Source organism: Corvus kubaryi, unplaced genomic scaffold, assembly GCF_017639235.1.
Source record: "Corvus kubaryi isolate FWS band 111438036 unplaced genomic scaffold, C.kubaryi_AGA036_p1.0 37256, whole genome shotgun sequence".
NCBI classification, from domain to species: Eukaryota; Metazoa; Chordata; class Aves; order Passeriformes; family Corvidae; genus Corvus; species Corvus kubaryi.
The window spans coordinates 3,726,124-3,751,339 of NW_024581076.1; the positions used below are offsets into that span (position 1 = coordinate 3,726,124).

The 25,216-nt window shown below is 36.1% G+C and overlaps 1 protein-coding gene across 5 annotated transcripts in view; it reads left to right on the forward strand.

Annotated features, from left to right (window-relative positions):
- The window catches only part of DYNC2H1 (dynein cytoplasmic 2 heavy chain 1), a 155,446-nt gene that overhangs the window by 65,782 nt on the left and 64,448 nt on the right, over nucleotides 1-25,216 (forward strand). For all 5 annotated transcript variants that reach the window (XM_042023793.1, XM_042023794.1, XM_042023792.1 and 2 more), the window contains exons 66-77: nucleotides 1,939-2,102; nucleotides 2,825-2,944; nucleotides 5,642-5,776; nucleotides 6,537-6,680; nucleotides 8,323-8,412; nucleotides 10,338-10,403; nucleotides 12,483-12,533; nucleotides 14,603-14,680; nucleotides 15,845-15,976; nucleotides 17,329-17,401; nucleotides 20,683-20,843; nucleotides 22,765-22,890. In XM_042023793.1, coding sequence (XP_041879727.1) covers nucleotides 1,939-2,102; nucleotides 2,825-2,944; nucleotides 5,642-5,776; nucleotides 6,537-6,680; nucleotides 8,323-8,412; nucleotides 10,338-10,403; nucleotides 12,483-12,533; nucleotides 14,603-14,680; nucleotides 15,845-15,976; nucleotides 17,329-17,401; nucleotides 20,683-20,843; nucleotides 22,765-22,890 — 1,340 coding nt within the window. The remainder of the gene's footprint in view (nucleotides 1-1,938; nucleotides 2,103-2,824; nucleotides 2,945-5,641; nucleotides 5,777-6,536; nucleotides 6,681-8,322; nucleotides 8,413-10,337; nucleotides 10,404-12,482; nucleotides 12,534-14,602; nucleotides 14,681-15,844; nucleotides 15,977-17,328; nucleotides 17,402-20,682; nucleotides 20,844-22,764; nucleotides 22,891-25,216) is intronic.

The window sequence follows — 25,216 nt, forward strand, 5'->3', positions numbered from 1 at the left end:
ACTGTATGAACTTTGGGTACTGAAAATAACTCAAGACTTTTTTTGCTGTCATTTCATCTACTATTGAGATCTAATGATGTGTGAGGTAGCAGTAATTTTTTAAATGTAGGTACATACTAAAAATAAATGCAAAAACCATAGGATTCTTACTTACATTTATCTCCAATATCAGAAAGATCTGTTTAGGAGAAGAAAGTCAGCCTAGATCAGCCTGCCATTACAGATGTGCTTGCTTGTTTATTCTCATTGAAAGAACACCACCAGAGCAGTGATTTCAGGGGTCTGTGGGGGGTTGGGTAGAGCACTGTAACAATTTTTTTTTTGTCCCTCTAGCTTCTGCTGAATTTTGGAAAGCTGATGAGATACAGTATGAGAGATGACTATGTCTGCAGAACTGTGGAGAAAGCAGATTAAATTCAAATATACCAGTTTGTTCAGGAAAATTGCTCATAACACTCAGACATCCTCTTTTGCTTGTTAATGAGCTATGTTAATTCCAGGTCTGTGCAGGTCCAAACTAGAGAGCTGCTATTGGAAAAGGAAGAATGGGTCACTATTTGAACCTTTTCCATCACTTTACAAGCAAGCATGCACTTCTTCTTTTTGTCAAAATGTGGCTGTGGGGGCCTGTCTGCATTATTTGGCTTGTGATGACTGTACATCTCTTCATTACTTGGAATGACATGTTAAGAAAAATGTGAATGTATATACTGCAGTAAATTCGTCTTTGTACAGCTTCCATTTTCTGTTTAACATTTTTACAGCATAGTCCTAAAATTTATACTGATCTTTGGCATAGAGGCAAAATTGGTATGTGATTTTCATCTCTACCAGTGTTTTAGCCAGAGATTTATATTTGTGATCTGCACTCAGTGCTAAAAGTAGAGAAGCACCTAAGTATGCCATCTTGGAAAGTTTTCTGCAATGGAAATTTTCACTTTTCATCTTATAATTCTGTTCTTATTTCTTTTTCAGTATCAGGAGGCAAAATCTCACTCTAATCATGGGATTGTCTGAGTCTATTATTTTCTAACCCTGATAGAATGGAAACCTGTTATGGAAAGGGGGGGGGAGCATACATGTAGTTTTATTCTGTAACAGGCATGTTGAGAAAGATCAGGAGTATAAACAGACTGAAACCATGACATTAGTTATTTAATAAATCACTTGTTTCTTTAGTAATATGATTAAATTAAATGTATTTATAGTAATACAAATTTATGGGATATTTCTTGATGGGGTATTTTTCTTTCATTCTACTGTCTAGATATTCCATCATTTTTAGTTTCATAGATTTGCGTTATAACAGTTATCATAGAAAATAGTATCTTAATAGAATTATGTTTGTACAACAACATCAACCTTCTACAAATAAATATAACAGATACAGAGATGAAATCTCATGGGTTTGGATGACATTTCAGGAAATATTGAACCATCTTAATTAGCCATTGTATAATAATGGCTAGTATAGAGTGGTAGACCAATGTTTAAAGGTAAAGGAATGTGTTTAAATTATGACAAGACTCATACATAAGGGGGATTCTCGAGGTCATCTTCTGTGGTGTTTTGTCTCCTATTCATGGTCTGAAGATTTCAAGAAGTCATTAGTATTACTTTTATGTCAAGTGCATTTTTTGTCTTTTATGCTTTGTGTTCTGGGTAAGAAAAATTAAATTACTCAGGTGTATTAAATATTCTTACTATGTAATTTCATGTAGTAGTGTTACGTTATTACTTTTCTATCTGTAAAAATCAGGTTAGGATGTGTTCTTTAAATTTTTTGAATTTGTATTTTTTTCCAATCAATTTATAAAAACATACTGTAAAATATATTTAGATCCATTGGTCATAAAGTATTACACAAATGCCATTGTTTTCAGATAATTTTAGAATGTTCCAATCAGAGTGAGTATAGCATCTATTTATTATTTACAGGACCCCGTTATGCTGTACAAATAGGTGAAAAAATGATTGATTATAATGAAGAGTTCCGTCTTTTTCTATCTACAAGGAACCCAAATCCCTTCATTCCACCTGATGCTTCTTCAATTGTTACAGAAGTAAACTTTACCACAACAGCAAGTGGCTTAAGAGGACAGGTGGGCATTTAGAATAAAACCAGTGTATGTATAGTAGTGAACATGCATAGCTGCATCCAGCATCTGGAATAAACCAGTGCAGTTTGTGTTAATGGTTATGGAGGTACTTTCTAGCTCACAAATATAAATAGTAAAATTTTTATGTACTTTGGAACCAAGGAGTGAGTCCAGTAGAGAAAATGAAAATGTTCTCATTGACTTCAGCTGCAACAGATTAATTGCTAAGCCTTTGCTTTCTGTTCAAGATGCATTTATGGTACCATGGAAACATTTCTGTTATAGCTCTCCAGTGTCCTACTTAGAGAGTAATGCTGGTACCATCAAGACACTTTGTGTACAGAAAAAATGTAGTGAAACCAAAATACTGTGTATTCTATTTCCTTTAAAATGCTAGTAGGTTTTGGGGTTTTCTCTATAAAGTCTAGAAATCAAAATGTAACATACAAATGGAAGAAAAAGGAGATAAATTAAGGGAAGAAAATCCCCTCTTTATTTGGTAGGAAACAAGCTTTCTATACTAACAAGATGCTTAGAATGGGGTAGATAGGATGTTCATAAGTAAGATATAATTGAAAATGTGAAGCATAGATAACCACATGGATTTGCTCCTTCCTCTGGCGATAGAGAATTGGCATCATACAATGTATCCATGACAACTGACCCCTCTTTACGTGGAAATGCAGAAAAACCCCCAACTTTGTTTTTGTTTTCTTTGTTTTTAGCTTTTGGCTTTAACGATTCAGCATGAAAAGCCTGATTTGGAAGAGCAGAAGACAAAACTGTTACAACAGGAAGAAGATAAGAAGATACAGTTAGCTAAGCTTGAGGATTCTCTTTTGGAGGTAAAACAAATTTACCTCTTGCATATCTGTTAGACCAGTAAGATAATGATCACATTGGCATGTGTTTGAATGAAGATGCTGGGAGTGTTGGAATAATGAGCCCTCAGGATTTTTGATTACAGAAAATAAAGGCATTATTTGCCTGCACCTGTTGGAAGCGTAGAGTAGATAAAAATGTACATCTGTTATGAAACCGTAGTATTTCAATACATCAAGCATTTTCATAGTTAAATTTATGAATTTGTTGAACTAGATTTAGGCTGATTTAGATTGATTAGAAATTTAATTAATTTTAACACACCAAGAAGAGAAACTTTATTAAAAATGATACTATTTCATTCTGAAATTGAGTTGAAAAAAATACCAGATTTTTAAACTTGTAAATCATGTCAAAGGATTCTTTCTCAACTTGAGAAATGATCCTGTGTTGTGAAAACAATAAAAAATTCCCACTACAAAATTGAAAGATTGCTGAGAGAGACATCTAAAATTTTAAACCTCCACAATTGTTTCTTATTAGCAATGAGCTGTAATATTCTTTCCAGTTAAACATTCCCTGTCTTGCATTTAAAATTAATATTCTCAATTTTCAGTTCATCTTTTTATTTTATTGAAAGTATTTATACTCAGAAACAGCTGTTCACCTTATAAGGAAGGATTGTTTTATTTTTTGCCTGTGTCTTGTCATGGATTTCACATAAATCGTACTTCATGCTTGTAGGAATGGATCCTCAAATCCTCTGTCTTTCTAAAAGGTCAGAGATGCAGGGAGATTGACCTGGTGCCTTAAAACCCTCAGTCTGAAGCTAAGTCACAGAACTTTGCAGTATTGAGTGCAGTGGATTAACATAAGATAACAGTTTTTACAGATTAGCCTGGCCATTCATTACACTGGCCCACAAGAGAGCTGGAGAGGGACTTATTACTAGGACATGCAGTGACAAGACAAGGGAATGGCTTTTAGCCTGCAAGAGGATAGGTTTAGATTAGACACTATGAAGAAATTCTCTGCTGTGAGGGTGGTAAGGCACCAGCTCCTCTGGGAACCTCTGGGAACAGGTTCCCCAGAGAACTTGTGGATGCCTCGTCCCTGGAAGTGTTCAAGGCCAGTTTGGATGGAGCTTTGAGAAACCTGATGTAGTGAGTGGCATCCCTACCCATGGCAGGGGAGTTGGCACTAGATGGTCTCTTCCAACCCAAACCATTTTATGATTCTATGATTAGTAGCTCAGTTTTAGAATTCTGCATATAATTATCTGATGTGATTTGAATTTCCACATTTACGGTCCCTATTGAACTCCCTATTAATTCTCAAATACTAAGCTCAGCCCTTTTTTAAAACTCTGGTGGGGCAGATTTCTCTTACAGGAAGAGGGAAACTTGCTCTCCAATAAAATTCCGTATCCAGATTTGACCATTTTAACATCTTATTGTCTACCAGAAGCTGAGGGTTCAGAGATGCAACGAAACCAATTTCACTTTTTAGGACACACTTTTTCTGCGATCCTGGAACTCAGAAATCTTTTTCATTTGTCCGATCTGAATTATCAGGTACAAACCTGAAGTAGTTGATGCCGCAGCTGTCTGCAACAAAAAGCATCCAAGTACTAACAGCAAGGTTGTTCTTCTTAGCGCTGCAATCAGGATGCTCTTTGACCCTGAAGAAAGAAACCTAAAGCTCAGTGAAAAGTGGCAGGTGCTACATGGACTCTGTCAACAAAGAAGTCAATGTTGGATGAGGTCTAGCTAAATTTAAGTTAGTCTTAAAGCAACGTTGCCGTTCTGTCTGAAGTACTGTACTGGTTTTTTACTGGTGCTCTTGCTGTCTCATAGCTCACAGTATGATTCCTCATAGATTAATTGGACTCTTCGAAAAAGTAGGTTATCTTGTCCTAAACTTGTTTCAGGTAGAGAAGTAAGTGCATTCTACTACTCTAACTGGTGAATCTCTGCCTCCAGATATGCTAAAATGCTGTCCTACAGGTGGTTGCTCAGAACTGGTTTGACTGACAGGCAGCCAATTTTCTGTCTGACTAAAATAAATGTATTGATGCGTATTTACTGAAGGTTAGTAAAAAACCTTTAAATATAAGTGAACTATTCAAGCTTTTCCTACTAATTAGAAGTGAAATTAATCGCTTAATTGCTTAATTTAATGAGGAGAACTCAGGAAAACTGTGGGGTAATCTCAAGGATTTTGAAGTGATCTCTGATTATGAAATTTAAGTTGTTGTAATGTGAATATTCACTGTTGGAAATGAGAACTAGATTGTATAGGAGATACTGGAATGCTTTTGAAGGAAAACGAATTTATGAATGACTGTGTACAGGAAGTTGTTACAAGTAGCCAACTTCAGGATAAATGGGAAGTTAAACACAAGAAAAAAATACCCTAATGTGTATTTACCATGGGGATTTTAGTGCCTAAGACTGTGATCATAGAAATCATTCTCAAAAGCCTGCTGATGACCTATGTTTCAGAATCTGGATTTTTGGAGTATGTTCTTGAGCTTTATTTTCCATACTTCTTTAAAAAACATCTCAGTTTTTGGTGTAACCACCTGTTTTCTAGTACTGTTGAGATGCATTCAGTGATTCAGACATATGTACAGGTCAGAAAGATGGACAGCTTCCAAAATGGTTACTTTACAGGATTTTTTATTTTTAATGTAGCATAGATTACTTTCTTTTTTCCAGACACTTGCCACATCACAAGGCAATATACTAGAAAATAAGGATCTGATTGAATCTTTGAATCAAACTAAAGCAAGCAGTGCGCTCATCCAAGAATCACTGGCTGAATCTTCCAGACTTCAGAGTTTCCTTGATAAGGTAGGAGAATATTTTAATCTTTAAGTGCTGTTTTTCTCCTGCTAAAAATAGTCATCTTTTATCTAGAGAAGATACATATATCCACAGGGCTATAAGATGAGTAACATATTAAATTAGGTTTTTTTTGAGTAAATGATATTTGGTATATGCAAATACATGCAGTATTTTCAGTAATTAAAATGCTTTGTTTTGTATATGCTGAATAGTTACACAATTTAAAGTCTGCCAGTTTGAATTAAAGGAATTTTGGCAAATCCTGGGTTTTGACTTTATTTTTGCCATCCACTATTGCAAACATTATAGTTCATAAGGATGTTTTTGCTTAGTATGCCCCTTGCTATTGGAACAGTTTAGATCATGGGTGATGTTATTCATCTGACATCCTCCTCTTTTTGTGACAGATTTCAGAGTTTTCTTCTGTGTTCTATTTGTTTACCTTAAAATTTCCCATTGAATTTTGGGATGTGTTCTGTGATGGGAGAAGACCTTAGTGCCCTAGGGATTAATTTCCAACATGTTCTTCGTTATTTAAAGAATTTTTTGCTAAAAATGTTTACTTCCAACTTTGAAATCTAAGGACAGTGTTGAAGTCTGGAGTGCTGGTCCCTCGATGTGAAGGCTTGGAAAGGATTCCGTTTTCTAAAGCACTGGGAGTCATACGAATTGTTTTCTCAGCAGGAGGAGTAAATGTTTATGCAAAAATCAGTAGGTGGCAGTAATGCACCTCCTTTTTTCATATGTGTGTTGTTTTTCTCCACAGGAGAGGGACGCCTATCTCCCTTTGGCTGAGAGTGCCAGCAAAATGTATTTCATTATCTCTGACTTGTCCAAAATTAATAATATGTACCGCTTTAGTTTGGCGGCGTTCCTGCGGCTTTTCCAAAGAGCTCTGCGAAGCGAGCAGGTATTTTCTCTTCTCCTGAAGCTGCTAATGCTGCAGAAGAATCCATCTGCTTTGATCCTTAGAATTTATTAGTTACTCTGGACATTTTTTTAAAAAAACTTAGAATAACTGATGATTAAGTGTATAATAAGTAGTGATGTTGACCTGTGGTGCTTAGATGTTCAGAATACAGGCACATGGACTTTTAAATTATCTTATGTTGTATATAAATCAGAATTTCTGTATCATCTGAAAGCAAAGCAACTCTTTGTGATTGCAGGCTTGCTCTTTGTCTATGGTGAATTAGGAAAACAAAGGCTGATGATAACTTTACTGAAGGCTTTATTTAAATAAATTCATGATCTAAAATACTAATAAAGGTAGCTTTATCAACAAGGGGTAGAATAAGAAAAGACCTATTTTTCTACATGGTTCATTTACCCAGAGGAAGGTTAAAACTTTATCTACTTTTATACCGTTTGTAAGCATGTCTGTAGCCTCTCCTGTTTAAAATGTAATTTTTATTCTTCTATATTCTTAGGCCAGTATATTCTTATTGAAGCAAAGAATGGTTTTATCCCTTGTCACCTCACTCTTTAGATCTAAATACTCACACTGAGTAATAATGCATTTTCTTTTTATTCAGCATCTCCAAAATCCTTTGTATTTTTCTTTGTTTCTACTTAGAAAGTCATTCACCAACCTTTCATCATGTTTCCTTTGGATTTACCTTTAGTCTGGCATCTGTGATTACAATTCTCCTTCAGCTCCAGTCATTACTAGGAAACACAGTTCTGACTATGTGAACTTGCCCTCTTTGAAGCTCCTATTACTTCTTTTCGACAACATGAGGTTTTAACTTCTTGTTCTTACTCTCACACTCCTTCATAATTTTTCTTCTTCCTGCCTATAATCTTAACAAGCTCAACTTCTGGTTTTGCCTTCATTGCTTGCTTTCTTTTTTTCCTTGTCCTCTATCCAATTCTTCATTTTTGCCAAGTGATTTATTAGACATGGGAAAGGTATTAGGCAAATCAGTTGCCCAAGTGCCTGCCTTAAACTCATCATTCAAATTCCAGTATGGTAGAAAGGAACTCATACTACCTGTAACACACCCAGTCCCTTTCTTCTTTTGTCCTATCTTTTAAATTTTTTCCTGTTAGAATTAGTCTTTCAGTCTATGATCTTTGAGGGACAGTGTACACTTAATATTTTTTACAATGTTCATTTCAGTTGGGCCAAATTTGACCAGAAGTTTCATAGCTATGCTTAAGATCAACATACTTGTTTAGTAGTATCAAGTGTAGTAAATAAATGCATAAGCAATTTTTTATCACATGAAAATGATGAGATTTCAGTGGTATTGATGTTAGGAGAAGAAAATGTTTTCTCATTCCCGATGTATTTCATCTTATACACAAAGTTGTATCATGTTCATAGTCAAAATATTCAGTGCCAAAATATTTATTTCTTAATACTTCAGCATGAACTTCGCATTTAATCACCTGTGCATTAATAGCTGCAGATGAATTTATTAGTATGTTTTTAGAACTAGTGTCGCGTAGAGTCCAGATTATTTGTGTCATTTTGCTGAAATTAACAAAGCACATGAAAAGATTTTTACTTCCACATGAATTTTTGAAATCTGAAATTTCTTTTTTAGGATTCAAGTAGTACTGAGGAAAGAATCAAGTTGCTTATTGGCTCACTGAAGCATACAGTGTATGAATATGTTTGTCATTGTTTGTTTAAGGTAAGATTGTGTTTTTTCTGGCTTTTATACAGTGCACTGGGTTTGGAAGTATTCTTTCAGCAGTCAACACTTGATCTACTTTAAATAAGCAGTATTGTGTAATAGATACAAAAAATTACACTATCAATATTTAACATTCTAAATGAGGAGGACTAAAAATCGGGATATGACCAAATTAATATTGCTGATGCTCATTTCTCCGCAGAGCTCTACCTCTCTGCCTCATTCTGGCTTCAGAGTCAGTCCTGGGCTTCTCAGTCTTCTGAGCACTCTTTTTGCATTTGTTCTTATCTCTTGCACTCCTGAATATAGGATTTGGTGTGATTATTTAGGGTTTTTTTTGTATTTTGGTTTGGGTTTTTTTTAAAGGAAACAAAAGTGGATTTGTTAGGTTGATGGGTGGACTTGATTATCTTAAAGATCTCTTCCAACCTAGATGATTCTATGTTTCTAAAAGTCCTCCACTGTGATATTCTCCTTTTTCTTTTCACAGCCTGTCCCAAGTATCTACCTGCTATCTTGTTTGTTTCTATCTATTCCTTGTTCTTCCTCCATATAATGTTCTTAGTGTATTTCTTCTTTATTTCAATCTGGTGTCTTTTCACTTCTTGCTTTCTTACTGAAGACCTAGGGAATATATGCCTTTTATTTTCAGTTCTAATTTTTACTTTCACATGGAACTGTCATAACGAGAGGTGTTTGTCTCATAGTACCAGGCTGAAGAATGCACAGTAGATCTGCATATATGATTTGAGCAGTACAAATCATGCAAGTCTGTAGCTTGATCTGTGAGAACAGAGAGATCTTGAAAATTTCACACCACCTCCTCCCCCCGTCCCCCAATCTAGCAGTGCTATATTGTGGATATAGGGGTAGCAGTTATTTCTAAGTGGTTTTGTTTATCAAAGTCCACGTGGATTCTCATGAAATAGTCTCGTAATACTTGATGTCTGTCTTGGAAGTCATGAGTATGTGAAGCCTTCCACTAAGTCATTATATCTTGTGAATATGGAAGGCAGCTATTTTTATATGTGAGAAAAGAGTAGAGAGTTCAAATGCAAGGCAGAGAAGAGAGTTCTAGTAGGAAAGATTTTAACTGTGATCAGATTGGAGTTTAGAAAATACTGAAAGTGTGTTGCTGTACTGCTTCAAACTAATGGTCCATGCAGCTTACTCTTGTGTTCAGTAATGGAGGGAACAAATAAACTCTTCACACCATCAACAATTCACTGCTAATTCTTCCTTTTATCCGTGAAATTTTTTAAAGACTTCTGTGACACTGAGGCTTTACTAGTGTCTTCATAAAAGGTATAGCTGATATGAGTTTATACCTTTTGAAGCATGTTAGAATTGGGAAGAATGATTTTGTCTGTCTGTGGTTATTATTTATGTGTACATAGGCTTCACGTATACTACTAAATGAAGTGGTGCCAAGAAATTTACCTGAGCATTGGAATTGGCCCACCTTTCCTGTTAATTTGTCAAAACAGGCTTAGTCTGGGCCAGTTAGCGTTCTTCCAAACAATTCTTGTTCAAATTTTAGATACTAGATCATCCAGGGAGCATCCTAATACACAGTTTTGTTACGGATTTGCTGACAGACCTTGTCTGAGAAGATGAAAGAGTTAAATGGTATGGTTTGTTCTCAGTGCCGTATGATGTTCATGTTTATCAATAGAATGAGAACTTCAGTGCCTTGCACAGATTGATGCTAATTCCTCTTTGCCCTCCACTCCACGGCCCACTTTGACTTAGTTTTTGTCTCTAAGTTGCAAAGGTAGGTAGCAATTTTACATTAGGATATGTCATTAAGTCATTACTATGGAATTAGAGGTGGTTTTTTAACAAAATGTTACTTATAAAAAAGAACCAGAAATGTGACTTTTGCTGAGTATATAGATACATTTTTACTGCTTTTATTTCAGGCTGATCAGCTAATGTTTGCTCTACATTTTGTACGAGGAATGCACCCTGAACTTTTTCAAGAGAATGTAAGTGCTAGAGAAGAAAATGGCCAAGTATTTTACTCAAACTTAATATGAAAAGTAAAGTAGATATAAAGTTTTTGTCAATAAATGTAGGACTTAGTTGTAGTTATCTGTAGTGTAGTCTGATTAGTGCTATAAAGTCTGCCTGCAGTGAAAGAGTATGCATAATTGACTTCATACAACTGCTTAAACGTGGCTGATTATCCTGAGTCAAGACACAGTTAATTATCTAAAGTACCTACATGGAACGGAGAGACAAAACTATGGCTTTCTGTACTAGAAGCTGGAGACCAGAAGGGACATCAAATGATAGTAGATGTCAGTTTGATAGAGGAGAGTCCATTATGGAGGTAAAGGTAAAAAGCAGATTATACATTTGAAGGAAGTAATGGAGCTTGATTATATGAAAGATGTGAGCTTAAGGTACAAAGTTAAAGAAAAAGTTGGTTGGAGCCTTCTGATGTTATGAATGCAGAGTAGTTTCATTGTAGACATATAGATTGACATAGATTGACAAAGTGACATCCCAGTCTTCCAGCAATGATGTGGCCTCATAAAAATAACTCATCTTTATAGTAGGAGTATATCCTGGCTGCTCTTCCTTATCCAAAGTTCCCTATATCATATTTATTATTTTGTTTGCGCTTCTGAAAATACCTTGCTTTATTTTTCTTGAGTTTCTAAAGTCATGAAGGCAGCAACCTGCAAACAGTTTTCTGACTAAATTAAATTCTGGCTTCTTAAGTGTTTGTAAGTACAACCCTATGTACGCTGGTTTCCATTGTTTAGCATTCATTTCCATCAGCTATCAGAGCTCTTAGCTTAATCTAGGTTATATATAATGCATATTTCTGCTGTATCTGAATACTCAAGAGAGAAAACAGGCAAATAACATCAATATTTTTTTTACTTCTCTGAAAGGTAGAAGTTATTTTAATTAAATTGTTAAGAGAAGAGTGCTTGTGCAAAATAGTGAGGAAAATGAAGCTGAAGTGGTTATTCTTTTAAAATTATTTCTTTTAAAGCTTTTAATGTGATGAGACTAGGAGTTGCTTAATCTGCTGCTAGAGAATTTATTATTCTAAGTCCCTGTCTCAAAAGAATTCAACCTTCTGCACTTACGCATAGCAATATGAAATTTATAGTACAACTTTAGCAATATACTACAGAATGCCTTGGTTCTTAGTAGGGACATTCTCTTTCTGAATCAATATGTATAGATTTTTCTGAGGTAGTTTTATATGTCTCCATATATTATACTTCTGCTTTTCTTCATAACAATATTGCACAAACAAAAAAATATTCCACACATTTTTGTGTGCACAAGCATTTTCTTTGTAATTGGGAGACGAGCATCAGTTTGTAACTGAAAGAGGGGGTTGTTTCGAGACTCAGTGAGACTGATGGGTGCAAAAAACTGTGCTGGGGTTTGTATCAGCAGTACTACTCTTAGTCAATTGCTTTTAAATTTCTAATGTTACTGTTGTCTTTAATATAAAATCTTTATCATGGAATATAGATATTAATTATGCAAATTTCCAGTACTTATGAGAATTTTTAGTCTGTTTCTTGTCACCTCCAAATACAGGATTCTGTAATTTCTAATGGTTTGAAGTACTTGTCTGATCTGATGTAAAACAATTAAAAACTGTCTTCTTGGATACATATACCAAGTCTAAAAGCTTTAATCATACATAAATTCAGTCATGCTTTTAGTTACCTGTTCTATGTGGGCTGCTGATGCCCCACCAGGCAGGATGTGTGTCCTTGCCAGCCACATTTGTTGCTTCCTGATAGTCTATAGATGGGCAGTCTGGGTCGGAGCTGTGAGTGCTGAGGAATTATAGAACTTCCCCTTTGCTTATTTTTCTTATAAAGCACTCCAGTCACTTAGCTTGGATTCTGCAAAAGAAATTACATTCTGGCAGCATCACCTACCATTTAAAAATTGTCTTGGAACTCTTTCAGAATCTGGGATTTAATTTGTTTATTTTCCTGCTCTGCCTACATGCTACTACATATTAATCTTCATTCTTAAAGATGTCTTGGGACTTATATGAGTTGTTCACTTATTCCCCCCAGGAATGGGAGACTTTTACAGGTGTGATCATTGGAGACACCATCAGAAAATCAGTAAGCTACATTTATTTTCATATTTTGAAATAAGGAACATTTACTTTTATCCTGAAAACTTAAAATATTCTTACTTTGTTGTTTAATTAGTTGTATTCATACATTAAAGAAATGAGTAACTTTTCACATAGTAATACAAAAATACAAATTTATATAAAACTTTCTGAACATGGCAACTAATTTTCTAATTTGAATAACTTTTTGCCTTTCTTGCATATTTTCTTGTATTTTTCTTTTACCAGGATGACAATTTGTAATGCTTGCATGTTTGAGAAGGTTTTCAGCCCTCTGCTGTAACTAAAATCAGTGTTTCTGAATTCCCCTTTCACCCAGAGTTGTGTCTGAGCTGTACTTCTTGTATGAATTAATGAAATTGTACACACACTTTGCTAGCTTTGACTTCCTTTTTTTCTCAGTGTCAAGGGTTCTACATCTGGAGATGGATTTATATGTTTTCTTGAGTAACTGAGCAAGCTTGTGAAGCTTTCTTTGCATGTCTGATGAAGCATGCTGTAGTTTACTAAGTGTCTTTCAGTTCTATTGAATCTGTATACTATTAACATAAAATTCCATTAGGAAAGGGTAGAGAAAAATGCTAAGCTTTCCATATCTTGCCCATTATAGCCCTTCTTTGAGCCTAATATTTTGGCAAAGGTTTCGAAAGGTTTTTTTAGGAAGCATGAGCACAATCAGGAATTATGAGCTCAGTCTTTGCCTCCTGTTTTGCTTTTCTGCTCTTTTCCTCTTTCAGGCTCAGCTGCATTTTTCATCATTCATGACTACTTTTAACCTACAGCCTTGTTTAAATATCTGTCAGGGTATCTTGTACATTGAGTGGTACAAAATGATGACCAGTGCAAGTACCTTGATTTTAGAATATTCATGAGAGCAACTGTGTTCCCATGCATGCTGGTAGAAGTGGCAAGTCGTTTAAAATATAATGTTTTACTCAGGTTTTCTCAGGCAGCTGGTTGCTAAAATGATCCTTAAAATCCAGTTTCTCTAGCTGTTAGATGGCTCTACTACAGGCTTTGCATTTCAGTGTGACTGCAGAAGTCCCCCTTCATCTCTCTGGAGTCGTTGTAATTCAATTAAATGTCTGTGAACTGAGTGATTGTCAAGTATGTTCTTGCTGTAGGCCATTTTCAAGGAATGTGAGATCTGATTGTATAATGAAATTTAATACCAGTCTTACTTCCACCTGCCTAATACACAACCTATAGATTTTGGAAAGATTGTGCATTTGTGTCCTTCAGCCCAGTTCTAAATGGAATGTATATTGCAGACCCATGTCAAATTTATTCCTACAATTGCTTCCAAGTTTCCTAGTTTTGTTCTTTCTCAGACTTTGTAGCTTATGGCTGAGATACCCTTTCACAAGAAAGTTTCTGCTTTTTTCTGCTGAGCATTTAAGATTACTCTTGAAGTTGCTCACTGGTTGAAAGATCCAAATACATTTCCATGCAGCTACTCGTCAGACTGGTTAATGTGTACTGTAATACCTTTTAATAACAAATGATGTAGGGAATACAGAAATTCCACTGGAGCTTAAGCAGTGTTGTTCATCCTTATAATACCCTCCATGCCAAACATCTAAAGAGCAGAAAAATAGAGCTGTGGCCAGATTTTACCAGCGCAGAGATGTTCAGAGGTGGTGTTTTGCCCGTTGTGTGAGGGACCATCTTCTTCATGATTTCAAATATGTGCAATGGAGTTGTTTTTTGAAGTCAGTTACTCAGAGTGCATATGCAGATAGCCAATCATTTGTGTCACTTGTTTTTAATGAAAAACTACTTAGAATTGAGTGTGTCATAAGGATACTCTAAATGGTTAAGTATTACCATGCTCGAGTAGCTAAGCAAATGTTAATGTGAACAGTATATCTCATATTTAAATCTTTTTGTAGCTTTTTTGTTATGCCATTTATGTACTTAGCCAGAGACCATAGAAAGATTGCTGTTATGAATGCTATTTTTAGTAAAACATGGGTTTCAAAATCTTACTACTCCATATAGTTTTTCACAAAAATTTGTGTAACCTCCATGTGTAATGTAACTTGCTTCCATAAGGATTCACAAAGAAGCGCTCGTGACCAGATTCCCTCTTGGATAGAACAGGACCGAGTCTGGGCAGTAGCATCTTTAAAGGTATACATCATGTGGTCTGTTGAATTTAAATTTAAAGAACTTTGTTTTTGGCAGATACCAATTTGGACTTGAATACTCAGATATGTATTTTTCAGATCAAAAGATTTTTTTACTTTAAGGTGTTTATTCCATCTTCCAGAAACCATAGCTTAATATACGCAGGTTTTAATATACAAAGGTTTTTTGGTTTTTTTTTTAATTTTAATATCACTTTTTGGAGCCTTTTTCATGTACATTTCTACCCCATCTAACAATGCATTTCAATGCATGTGAATGAACCTGTCATCTCACTGAGATTAGAAAATACTTTAAGTCTACCCAAGGTACTACAATTTTTATAGATAGGAAGATAGAGGGAAAATTGCAATAATATTTAGTTATAGATTTCACTTATGTAATGACTTTCACAAATCACTTCATATTGTATTAAAAGCCATAAACTGTTAATTTAGAAATTAGTATTCTCCTAATCAGATTTCTCTGTACATTTTATAGGTGTTTCAGACTTTGTGATTACTCAGATTGAGCTAAAACAAAAACACTTTTTTGCATTGGTTCCTCCTACCACAGTCAGTGTTGAAGTCCTCTGATCCTGAAGGGAACATAAGGAAAATACTAGTTCTGAAATTCTGTCTCAGGCTCTTCTCCTCATGCATGTAGCTCATCAGCAAGAAGAAAAACCTTGACTGGTCTTTGGCAAGGACTTTTTTTGCTAAACCCAGAGTTCACTATTTAATTTCTCTTCAACCAGGAATCAGGAACAATCACAATAAAGGTGTGGCAAGCATAATAGTTAGAGGTTTAAACAAACAGAAATTGAGTAACTGAGTGAATCAGTAGCATGCACTGATAGCAAACCATTACTAATAGCAGATCATCATTAGAGGAAAGGACTTAAAGGTAGAGCCCAAAGTTTAAAATCAAAGAACCTTAAGGTTTAAAACTAAAATTACAGCGCAATATAGATTTAGCCTTTCCAGGGAATAGGTAAACAAGTGATTAATTTTAAAATGTACTCTTTTCTTCTCTAACTCCAAGAATAAAATTGAATTTTGTGATTTGCACAGGTAGTGGTCATAGTGATATTTGGAAATAAATTAAAATATACAATGTCCAAATGTCTGTTCTTCTTTACAGTTAAATCTACACCATTTTTTTTTGTAGATATCTCTCCCAGGTCTCTATCAGACACTTTGCTTTGAAGATGAAAGTCTATGGCGCACTTTTTCTCAGAGCTCTATATGTGAACAAGACTTCCCATCTTCTGTTGTAAAAAGAATTTCCTTGTTTCAGCAGGTAATCTTTTCATTCATAATATTAATTATGAGTTCAGCATTGAAAGTAAATTTTACATCCAGGCCTTGTTGAATTATAATCAGTGACAGTATCTACACTTTCTTACAGTTTAATTATTTTTTTTAGTTTAAGGATTATATATTTTTTTTACTATCGTGTATGACTTCTCTGTTATCTGAGTCTTTTTAGTGTTGGTATATTAGCTGCAACTGGGTATATCCTGTAAGGTAACAAGTTCTTTAGAAATATACACAGAATTAATTTTATGAATAGGTATTAAAATTCTTTCATGGTTGCTTTGTTACTGCTGGATGTGTCAGCTTGTTGAGCATCTTTAATTTACTTCATCACTGAATGTGCAAATTCACACAAAATGCAGTAGAAGCCTCTGCTTTTTTAGAATAGAAGTCATGAAAAATGACTTCTGAAAACCTGGTGATCAAGAACTCATGGAGAATATGGGAAAGGCAAGTTCCTTCCTCAACCTGAGAGTCCTTTTCCACTGGAAAATCACTTTTGTGCTTATGAATGAAAAGATGTTGTTACTTAATTTCAAATGATGCTGTGATTTTTCATTTGAAGTTACTTCACGTAAAAAAATCCAGAAAAAGGATGAGGCATTAGACAATGTAGTTTTGTGTTGATTGGCTCTTAGCAGCTGTCTATTAGAGCTTTTTGTGGAGGAGGAATATTTTTGAAATAGCATGCATGGAATTTAGGAATAAACCATTTTGGAAAGGAATTTGTCTGAGTAATATTTGATTCAATGAAATGCTGAAGAGTACTTCTTATGTGTGCAGTGTGTTGTCAGAAAAGGTCTGCGTTTATAGGAAAGTAAATCTGGAATGATTGGTGTACCTTGTATCTTGTACAGAAAGTATTAAGAATGTTTCTGTTGATGAAGTGTACTGAAACTATGTAGTAAGATTGATGTGCCACCCATGAATTAGTTTGAACTGAAACCAGAAATACTACTATTCCAAGTAGGACATTGCTGCCTATATACGTGCATAGAATTTAGATTACTAGTATAAAGCTAAGTGTGCTTTCTGTCATCCTAGCTACCCACATAGCTACTGTTTTTCTAAAACATTGTAGAAAAGTTTGTATAAATAGGCATTAAGTATAGATCTATTTTCTGATTCTGTTGATAGAACAAGCTACTTACAAAAGAACAATTACAGTAGATTGTCTTGGAAAGGAATGATCAGATAGCTCTATATATTCAGAGATGATAAATTTGTTCTTAAGATAAATTCAAAGAATTCATCCTTCTTAGAAGAGTCTTGCATTTTAAATTGTCATTACACACTTTTATAGACTCATCTCTCCTGAATATATTTTATTGTAAGGTACTTGTGGTCCAGGCTGTCAGACCAGACAGGCTACAGAGTGCCATGGCTCTTTTTGCATGTAAAACCCTAGGTAAGTTAATTTTTCACCAGGGTATTTCTGCACAACAATTAAGTATCTTCTTTGGTCCTATGTTTCTCTTTTATTTTATAGTTCTTATGGAATCCCTAAATTTTAGCATATGAAAATATGCTGTGAAGGTTTGCTGATTTTGTTCTTGTAAAATATTCTTAAAAGTGCTTTTAAAATGGTTTGGTTTATGCTGCACAGGGTTTGAAAATATAATAAAAAAATCTGTCAGATTCTTTTAATTAGTTCTTGACCACTAGATAATTAAGAAAGGAAGATAACGTTTTCTGTAAGTTTTACACTGCAACACTCTCATTAAGACTCAGATTTTACATAAACATTACTTTATTTAATGTCATTTACCATTTAAAGACCATTAGGTTTGAGATTTTGTAAATGGACTCTCAAAAGATTATTTAATTAATATCATTTTTGTCTTAATTCTTGGTCTGTAATACTTTTTACTGTCTTTTTAAAAGTACACATGATTTAGAGTGATTCAGTGCTATGGTTGTCTATTTGTTCTAGTCAGTCAGTTTCCTCTCTCAAGTCTATTATATCCAGAATTTGAAACCTATATGCCAAGTAATCTTAATATTGCAGTACAGCACACAAAAACCTTCCTTGAGTTTTTAGCAGTTACGAGTGTGGACGCTGTAAGTTTTAAAAGTCACTTTATCTTACTCCCTTATGCTGTCTGTGGACATTATTTGTTGCTCAAAATTGCCTCCATATCTGCCACCCAGACTGGGATTTTCAACATTAAGATATAGCTTCTCTGTCAAACATTATTAGTAGGTAGAGAGGGTACTTTGATCATGGTGACATGGCCCATGCTGACAATGTCCCTGCCTGTTGGAATCAATGACAAGAGTGATCTGCAGTGTGTGTGGCTCAAAAACCAGCAGAGACCTGAATGCAGATTAAGTTTATTTGCTTGCTTACCGTCTTCCAAATCTTAAACTATTACATAAATCGCTTGTTCTGGGACCAGTTCCTTGGAGGAGTGCTGCACGAGGGAATAGTTTTGGTGAATGAAGCTGCAGACTCACCAAGGAAGGCAAAATACCATTGACTCCATTTGGATTTTCAAAATGATTGAATCATCCACAAATCATCCATGGATTTTTCATGTATATCAGTGAGATCGGTGTAAAATCATGACTAGCACATGCTAACCAATAAAAGATGTCATGCTTGTATGAATATTTTTTCATATTTTTTTCTACCATGTTTTTTTCAGTGTCCTTGCCCTGAAACAACTTAAAACAAACTGGTTTACATAGTTCTAAAGGGAGCCATTAAGTTTCCAATCTCGTTTGGCTGCTTTTCCTGTGAGAAAAATAAATTCCTAAAGACCTATAATATCCCACAAGAAAGCCTTTCACTTCTGTTTTATCCAGATATTCCTTTTTTTCCTTTTGTCACCTTTTACCTGTATTTTTAAACTTATGGATGAAGAGGGATTAAAATAATTTCTTTTGAAGTTAAGGTTCATAAAAATTTGCTAAGAATGTGTTTTGTAACACGCAAAGCATGCTTATTTCTTTATTTTACATGCTATACAGAAATGCACTATGTTAACAGCCTTTCAGTACCTAAAGGGGCCCACAAGAAAACTGGAGATGGACTTTCTACATGGGCATGTGGTAACAGGCCAAGCGGGAACAACTTCAAACTGAAAGAGAGCAGATTCAAGTTAGGTATTAGGGTGAAATTCTTCCCTGTGAAGGTAGTGAGGCACTGGAACAGATTTCCCAGAGAAATTGTGGATGTCCCATCCCTTAAAGTGTTCAAGGCCAGGCTAGATAGGGCTCTGAGCAACTTGGTCTAGTGGAAAGTGTCCCTGCCCATGACAGGGGGGCTGGAAGGAGATGATCTTTGAGGTCCCAATACAAACCATTCTGTGATTCCATGGTACAAATTATGTAGTACTGTTCTGTGTGGAATGTACAATAGCTCAATTCTGAAAACAGACTGTGCCCTCAAGGAAGTGTGCGTTGCATCTTTTAGTAGTTGTGGCACAGATGTCACAGATTTGGGCTCTTCTGTCTTGCTGCATGTTGTGATTTCCCATTGCACCCAATGCTTCACTAGTTAAGTCCCCGTCTAAAGATGCATGAAAATATGTGGTTAACACTATTTCATTTATGATACATTTACACATGTATCTTTGGGCTCATGATAAATCCCTTGCCTATACTAAGTCAACATTCTAGACATTTAAGGTGTATATTAAAACAAATAATAGACATAAGTTATGGTGGCCAGTGGGCCTGTGATACAAGGGACAAAGAGAGTCCACTGGTGAGATAGTCCCTAGTATCAGAGATCCTCCCCAGGTTAGGGTGAACAGAAGAGGCTTTCCCCAGGATGCTTTGCCCTGCTATGTTAATGTACCCCAGTTCTGCTCTCCTGGTTGGCACATGGCCTCCCTGCTCCTTTGTTACCTTATTTGTCCCATGTCCTAGAAGGTTCTCCACTCCAGGTTCCCCCCTTTGGCCCCTGCCCCATCACCACTCCCTCTGAGTTCTCCATTGGCTCCCATTCCCTACTCCTGCCTGTGTACTGCCCCACTGCCCTCAGATCATTGGTCCCATACTTAAACCTGGACCCTCCATTGTTCCTTGTCTTCATCCCTGGAACCCTTCATGAGCATTGCTGCAATAAACCTCTCCTGTGGAACTCTGTACCTGCCTCTTTTGAACTTTGTACCCTTCCTGCCTCGTTGCCATTGCTGTATTTTCTGGAGCTCTCCGTGTGTGTGTGTGCATGTACGCGTGTGTGTGTGCTGGTCCTGCCAAGCGGCTCCGCTGTGGAGACGCTTTTAGGAAGGTCGCGGCACCTCACTATGCGGCACAGCCAAGCCGCTGGGCTTCGCGACAGTCAGTAATCACAGTACCAAAAACCGTGTGTGTCTAATAATTCAGGCTCCCAGGGCAGTAAGGAGAGAAATTCTGCATGTGGACATATAAACTGCAATTAGTTTCAGCAAATAGCATATTCTCTCTTTGTATGTTTTCCTCAAGGCTTCACTCTAAATAAAGACTGCAGTTTATATTTGTCAAGCTGGAAATCCAGGTACCAAGCTTGTATATTTTTCTTATCAATATAAGGTACCTTATACCTGCATGTTGTAAGGATTTTTTCTTCATTTTAAAGCCCATTTTATGGTGTCTGCTAAACAGAACTCTTGACAGCCAGATGAGCTCTAAAATGGATAGTGAAGTACTCCATCATGTGTGGTCACTTTATTTCCATAATAATTGTAATTCTAATTGTAGGAATAAAAGAATTATCTCCATCTCCTCTGAATATGAAACGTCTGTATAAAGAGACACTGGAAATTGAGCCCATCTTGATAATAATTTCTCCTGGTGCTGACCCTTCTCAAGAGTTGCAGGAACTTGCCGGTGTTGAAAGAAAAACTGAGTGCTACCATCAGGTCAGTCTTATCTAAGTGTAATGATTAAAAACCACAACGTGTAAAATTTTACTGTAGTAATATCTCTTTTACTTTGTTTTTTAAAGAAGTTAGTATGTAAAATCATCATTTGGTGTCGTGTTGTTTTGTTGTTCCCACCTGTCTTGAACTAACTTCTCATTCCATTGGCAAAATGGGCTGGAGAAGAGAGACACAATTAGTCATGCTCACAGAAGCAGTATCCAAACAAGAGACATTCCTCCAGTGTGGAGAAGGAAAAAATGAGAAGATGGATGGAAAGGAACAAAAGAGGCTGAGAATGATACATGCTGCATAATTATCTTTTTTAGTGTGGAGTAATTGAAACAAACAAAACCCACTGAAAACTAGGCTTCATCATTTCCTCTGCTTGTAGGATTTGCACATTTCTTTCTTCAACAGAAAACATAAATCAGGTGCTCAGTGTTTGTGAATATTAGGTATTTTGTGAAATTCTGTAAAATATTTTGAGAAGTTTTGCATCCTTGAAGGTTCCCAAGAATCCACTGGACAAAGCCCTTAGCTCCTGGTCTGATCTTTCATACCTGGCCCTACTGAGAGCAGGAGATTGGACTAGACACCTTCCAGGATTCATTCCAATTCAAATTATTCTATGAATCAAATGGTTTCCTAATATTCCCAATAAACAGTACCAATATGCTTTATAACTTTCTGTAAAATATTATTTCCTTCTGTCATTTGATATATTAAGGGGGGGGAAGTTGTTATCTAGCTGATCACTAGTTAGCATAGAAATGGAAAATGTCAAGTTTAATATTGCTTTTAAATAGTCCTTGAAATTGTTCCTTTCCTGGAATATAAACTGATACAATGTATTTTTCCCATCAAACTGTAAATATTTATATCCTACTGCCATCTTATCTATCTGTGAACATTGCAGAATACCTATTTCTCACTGTGCCACATGGATTTTCATGTTTATCTCTAAATATCCTTTACATGTTGGACTTCCAAAATGTAGCATGGTATGGTATTCAGTCAAGGATCAGGACTCAAAGCTAAATCACCTGAAAGTTGTCTTACTACTGAGAATATTTTGTTACTATGTTTTCCTACACTTTCTCATGTAATTTGAGTTGAACATGTAAGACAGAATTTTGTTCTCTGTTGATTTACTTCTTCTATAGGATAAAGAACAGAGTGCTAAATTTATGCCATCTGTAACCATATTGCTGGATTTCCAGTTGTCTTCTCTTGGCTATTTTCAATTATTTCAAGATATTATGCTCAGTGTTCCTTAGTCAGAGAATCGTAATGCTAAGACAGGATTTTTCAGTTGGCTAAGACCTCGTTATTTTCCATTAGTTTGGTTCAGGGTTTTTTTTTTTATATATAGCTTCCAAATAGATTCTACAGTAGAACTAACATGGTACTATAAAAATGAAGAAAGGAGTATATGTTAAACTATTCATATATCCCAGCTGGAAAGAGAGCAGCCTTAGTTTTTAACTCATCTTAATACAAAATTGAGTATTTCTCTTCAAAGGAAGTATTCCTAACTTCCAGTCAAAAGAAACTTTGTTCTCATTTATCTCTTACTTTTGTGGTTCTGCAGTAATGCAGTTTAGTCATTGATATTTAAATTACTTTTCGACTTCCCAGGGAATACCATCACTGTCACCAAGTGATGTATGGTTTTTTTCCGTTCAAAGACTAGGTAATGTTGTTTGTTCAGAAACTCTGGCTAGATAAGTTGCAAAGAAAAACTTGTTTCTCTTAATCTTTTCTCTACTTTAGTAACCTATCACATAAGAGAAAATTCTGGTTATCTTTAGCACTCTTTTCTTTTTACGTGTTTATCCTAACCTGCAAATGCGATTTTGTATTTAACTATTAAATGAGGTCTGAGAGATTCTTGATACAACTGTGTCTGCCATTTCAGATTGCCATGGGCCAGGGCCAAGCTGACCTGGCTATTCAAACTTTAAGAGAATGTGCACAGAACGGAGAATGGCTGTGTTTGAAGAACCTGCATCTTGTTACATCTTGGCTTCCTGTTTTGGAAAAGGTGAGAGCAAATAGAGAAGAAGATACTGGAAACCAGACAAAATTAGTATGCAACATTTCTGAGGCATTTCAGGCATTTCCACGGTGATCTTTAAAATTGCAGTTTAAAAATATGCTTTCACGGTTTTCTCAGTCATGCATAAGTTAAACTGCTTCAGATCTAAGGAGCTTCTTTCTTTGCATGAATGCTTTAATTTTTATACAAGGTAGAGTATTTCTACCACAATGAGTGGTCAAATGCTCCAATTAGGACTTCTGGTCCATGTTTTTTATGACCTATCAATCTATGTATGCTTGAATTTAATTTTTTTCCTCCTTAGTTCTAGGACTTTCTTTTTAGTAGTTCTTTTTTTTGTGAAGTGCAGCCTGAGTCTGAGTCATTAGGAGGTTTTTGCTAATTTGAAATTAAAATGTCTCGTATTTTATAGAAACACACACTTGCGGCATATGAAATCATTAACTTTCTAACTAAAATTGCATTTATATGATATACTTTTCATGTATATCACTGTGAAATCCTCAGAACAAATTAAGTCAGAAGAAAATCACGGAATTCCTTTAACAGTTACTGCAGTTTTAATTTTCTAGTTTTCAATGATTTTGTAAAACACAGTCCATGGACGTGAGCATGGAGTCTGTCATCTGTCTAGCAGTAACCATGTGGCATGTACCTTTAGCATTCCTATAATCCATTCTGAAAAAATGGAAAGGCAAAGCAAGATAACACTGATGTGTGTCATGTAGTCTGAACAAGACAGTCAGCAGTAAGGAAATGTTTGTAAGCTCCTTACTGAATACAAAATTTCAGATAATGTAAGTATTAAAATATGGGTATGTGTCAGGAGGTTCTTATTCTTTCCACATGAGCATAATACTGAATGCGTTAAACTTCCTGCTGAGGTTAATATAGACTGAGATTTGCTGATGTTTGACTCTGCACATCCCCTTGCCTGTTTTATGTACCATTGGCAAGTGCGAAGCTATGTCATTCTTACGTTCGAACATCGTTTTAAGAGACTGCTGCAGATTTATAATTCCATTCCATCCAGGGGCAGAAATTCAGTTCTCACAGTCTCTGGATATGGACCCGAGTGTACCTTAGTGAGGTAGATTGAAAACTGGCCTAATTGCATTACTCCAAGGGGCACTTTTCAGCATCAAAAAATCCAGTTGGAGGCCAGTCATTAGTGTTGTGCTCTAGGCATTGATACTGTGGCCAACACTGTTTAACATCTTAATTAATGGGACAAAGTGCATCCTCAGCAAGTAGAGATGATAAAAAAATGAGGGAAAAGATTGATGTAATAGATGAGTGTACTTTTGTTCAAAAGGCCCTTGGTAGACAAGAACCTTGTGAAGTTCAGCAAAGGGAAATGGCAAGTGCTTCCCATGAGAAAGAGTAACTCCAACCACCCAGACAGTCTGGGGATGATCTGGCTGAAAAGCAGCTTGGCAGAAAAGACCTGGGAGTCCTGGTGGGTAAGAAGGGGACCATGAGCCAGCAAAGTGACCTTGCAGCAAAGACCACTGGCATCCTGGGTTGTTTTAGGCAGTGTTGCCAGCTGGTGGAGGGAGGTTGTCCTTCCCCTCTGTTCAGCTCTGGTGAGACACACCTGGAGTTCTGAGTCCAGTGCTTGGCTACCCAGGACAAGAGAGACATGGACATACTGAAACCAGTTCAGTGGAGGGCTGCAAAGGTGATGAAGGAACTGGAGCATGTATCGTACAAAGAGAAACTGTGAGAACTGGGACTGCTCAGCCTGGGAAAGAGAAGCCTCAGGGGAATCTTAGTATTTTGTGTATTGGCTGATGGGAATGAGTAAAGAAGACTGAGTCAGACCCTTTTCAGTGGTGTTCCATGACAGGACAAGAGGCCATGTGATGCCTTTTCTTGGTCTTAAAATCAAGAGGCATACACGGTTAGAAGGGGAAAAGGGATTTTACCTTGGTATTTATTTTTAAGGATCCTTAGGTGCACACGTCCAGGTCATATGCATTGAGATGCACCCCGCCGAGTCTTTCCCTGTCTCTGTGTCTCTCCTCCTCCTCCCCCCCCCAGCATTGGGTATAACATTATAGGCTTTACTAATTAGCATATCTATCAAAGATTCCCCAATGAGAGGCTCAAGTGAGCCCCCCCCCCCCTCCCCGAGGAACCTTCCCCTGGATGGTTCTATCTTGGTTTACAGAATGTGTTCTGGAGAGGACCTTGGGGTCTGGGGCACACTAATCCCTAACTACAAAGCTTCTAAAATGTTTAGTCTCTTAGCTTGACAAACAAGTCCAAGAATGTAGGCAAAAAGCACTAGGAATACAGAAGTTGTAAA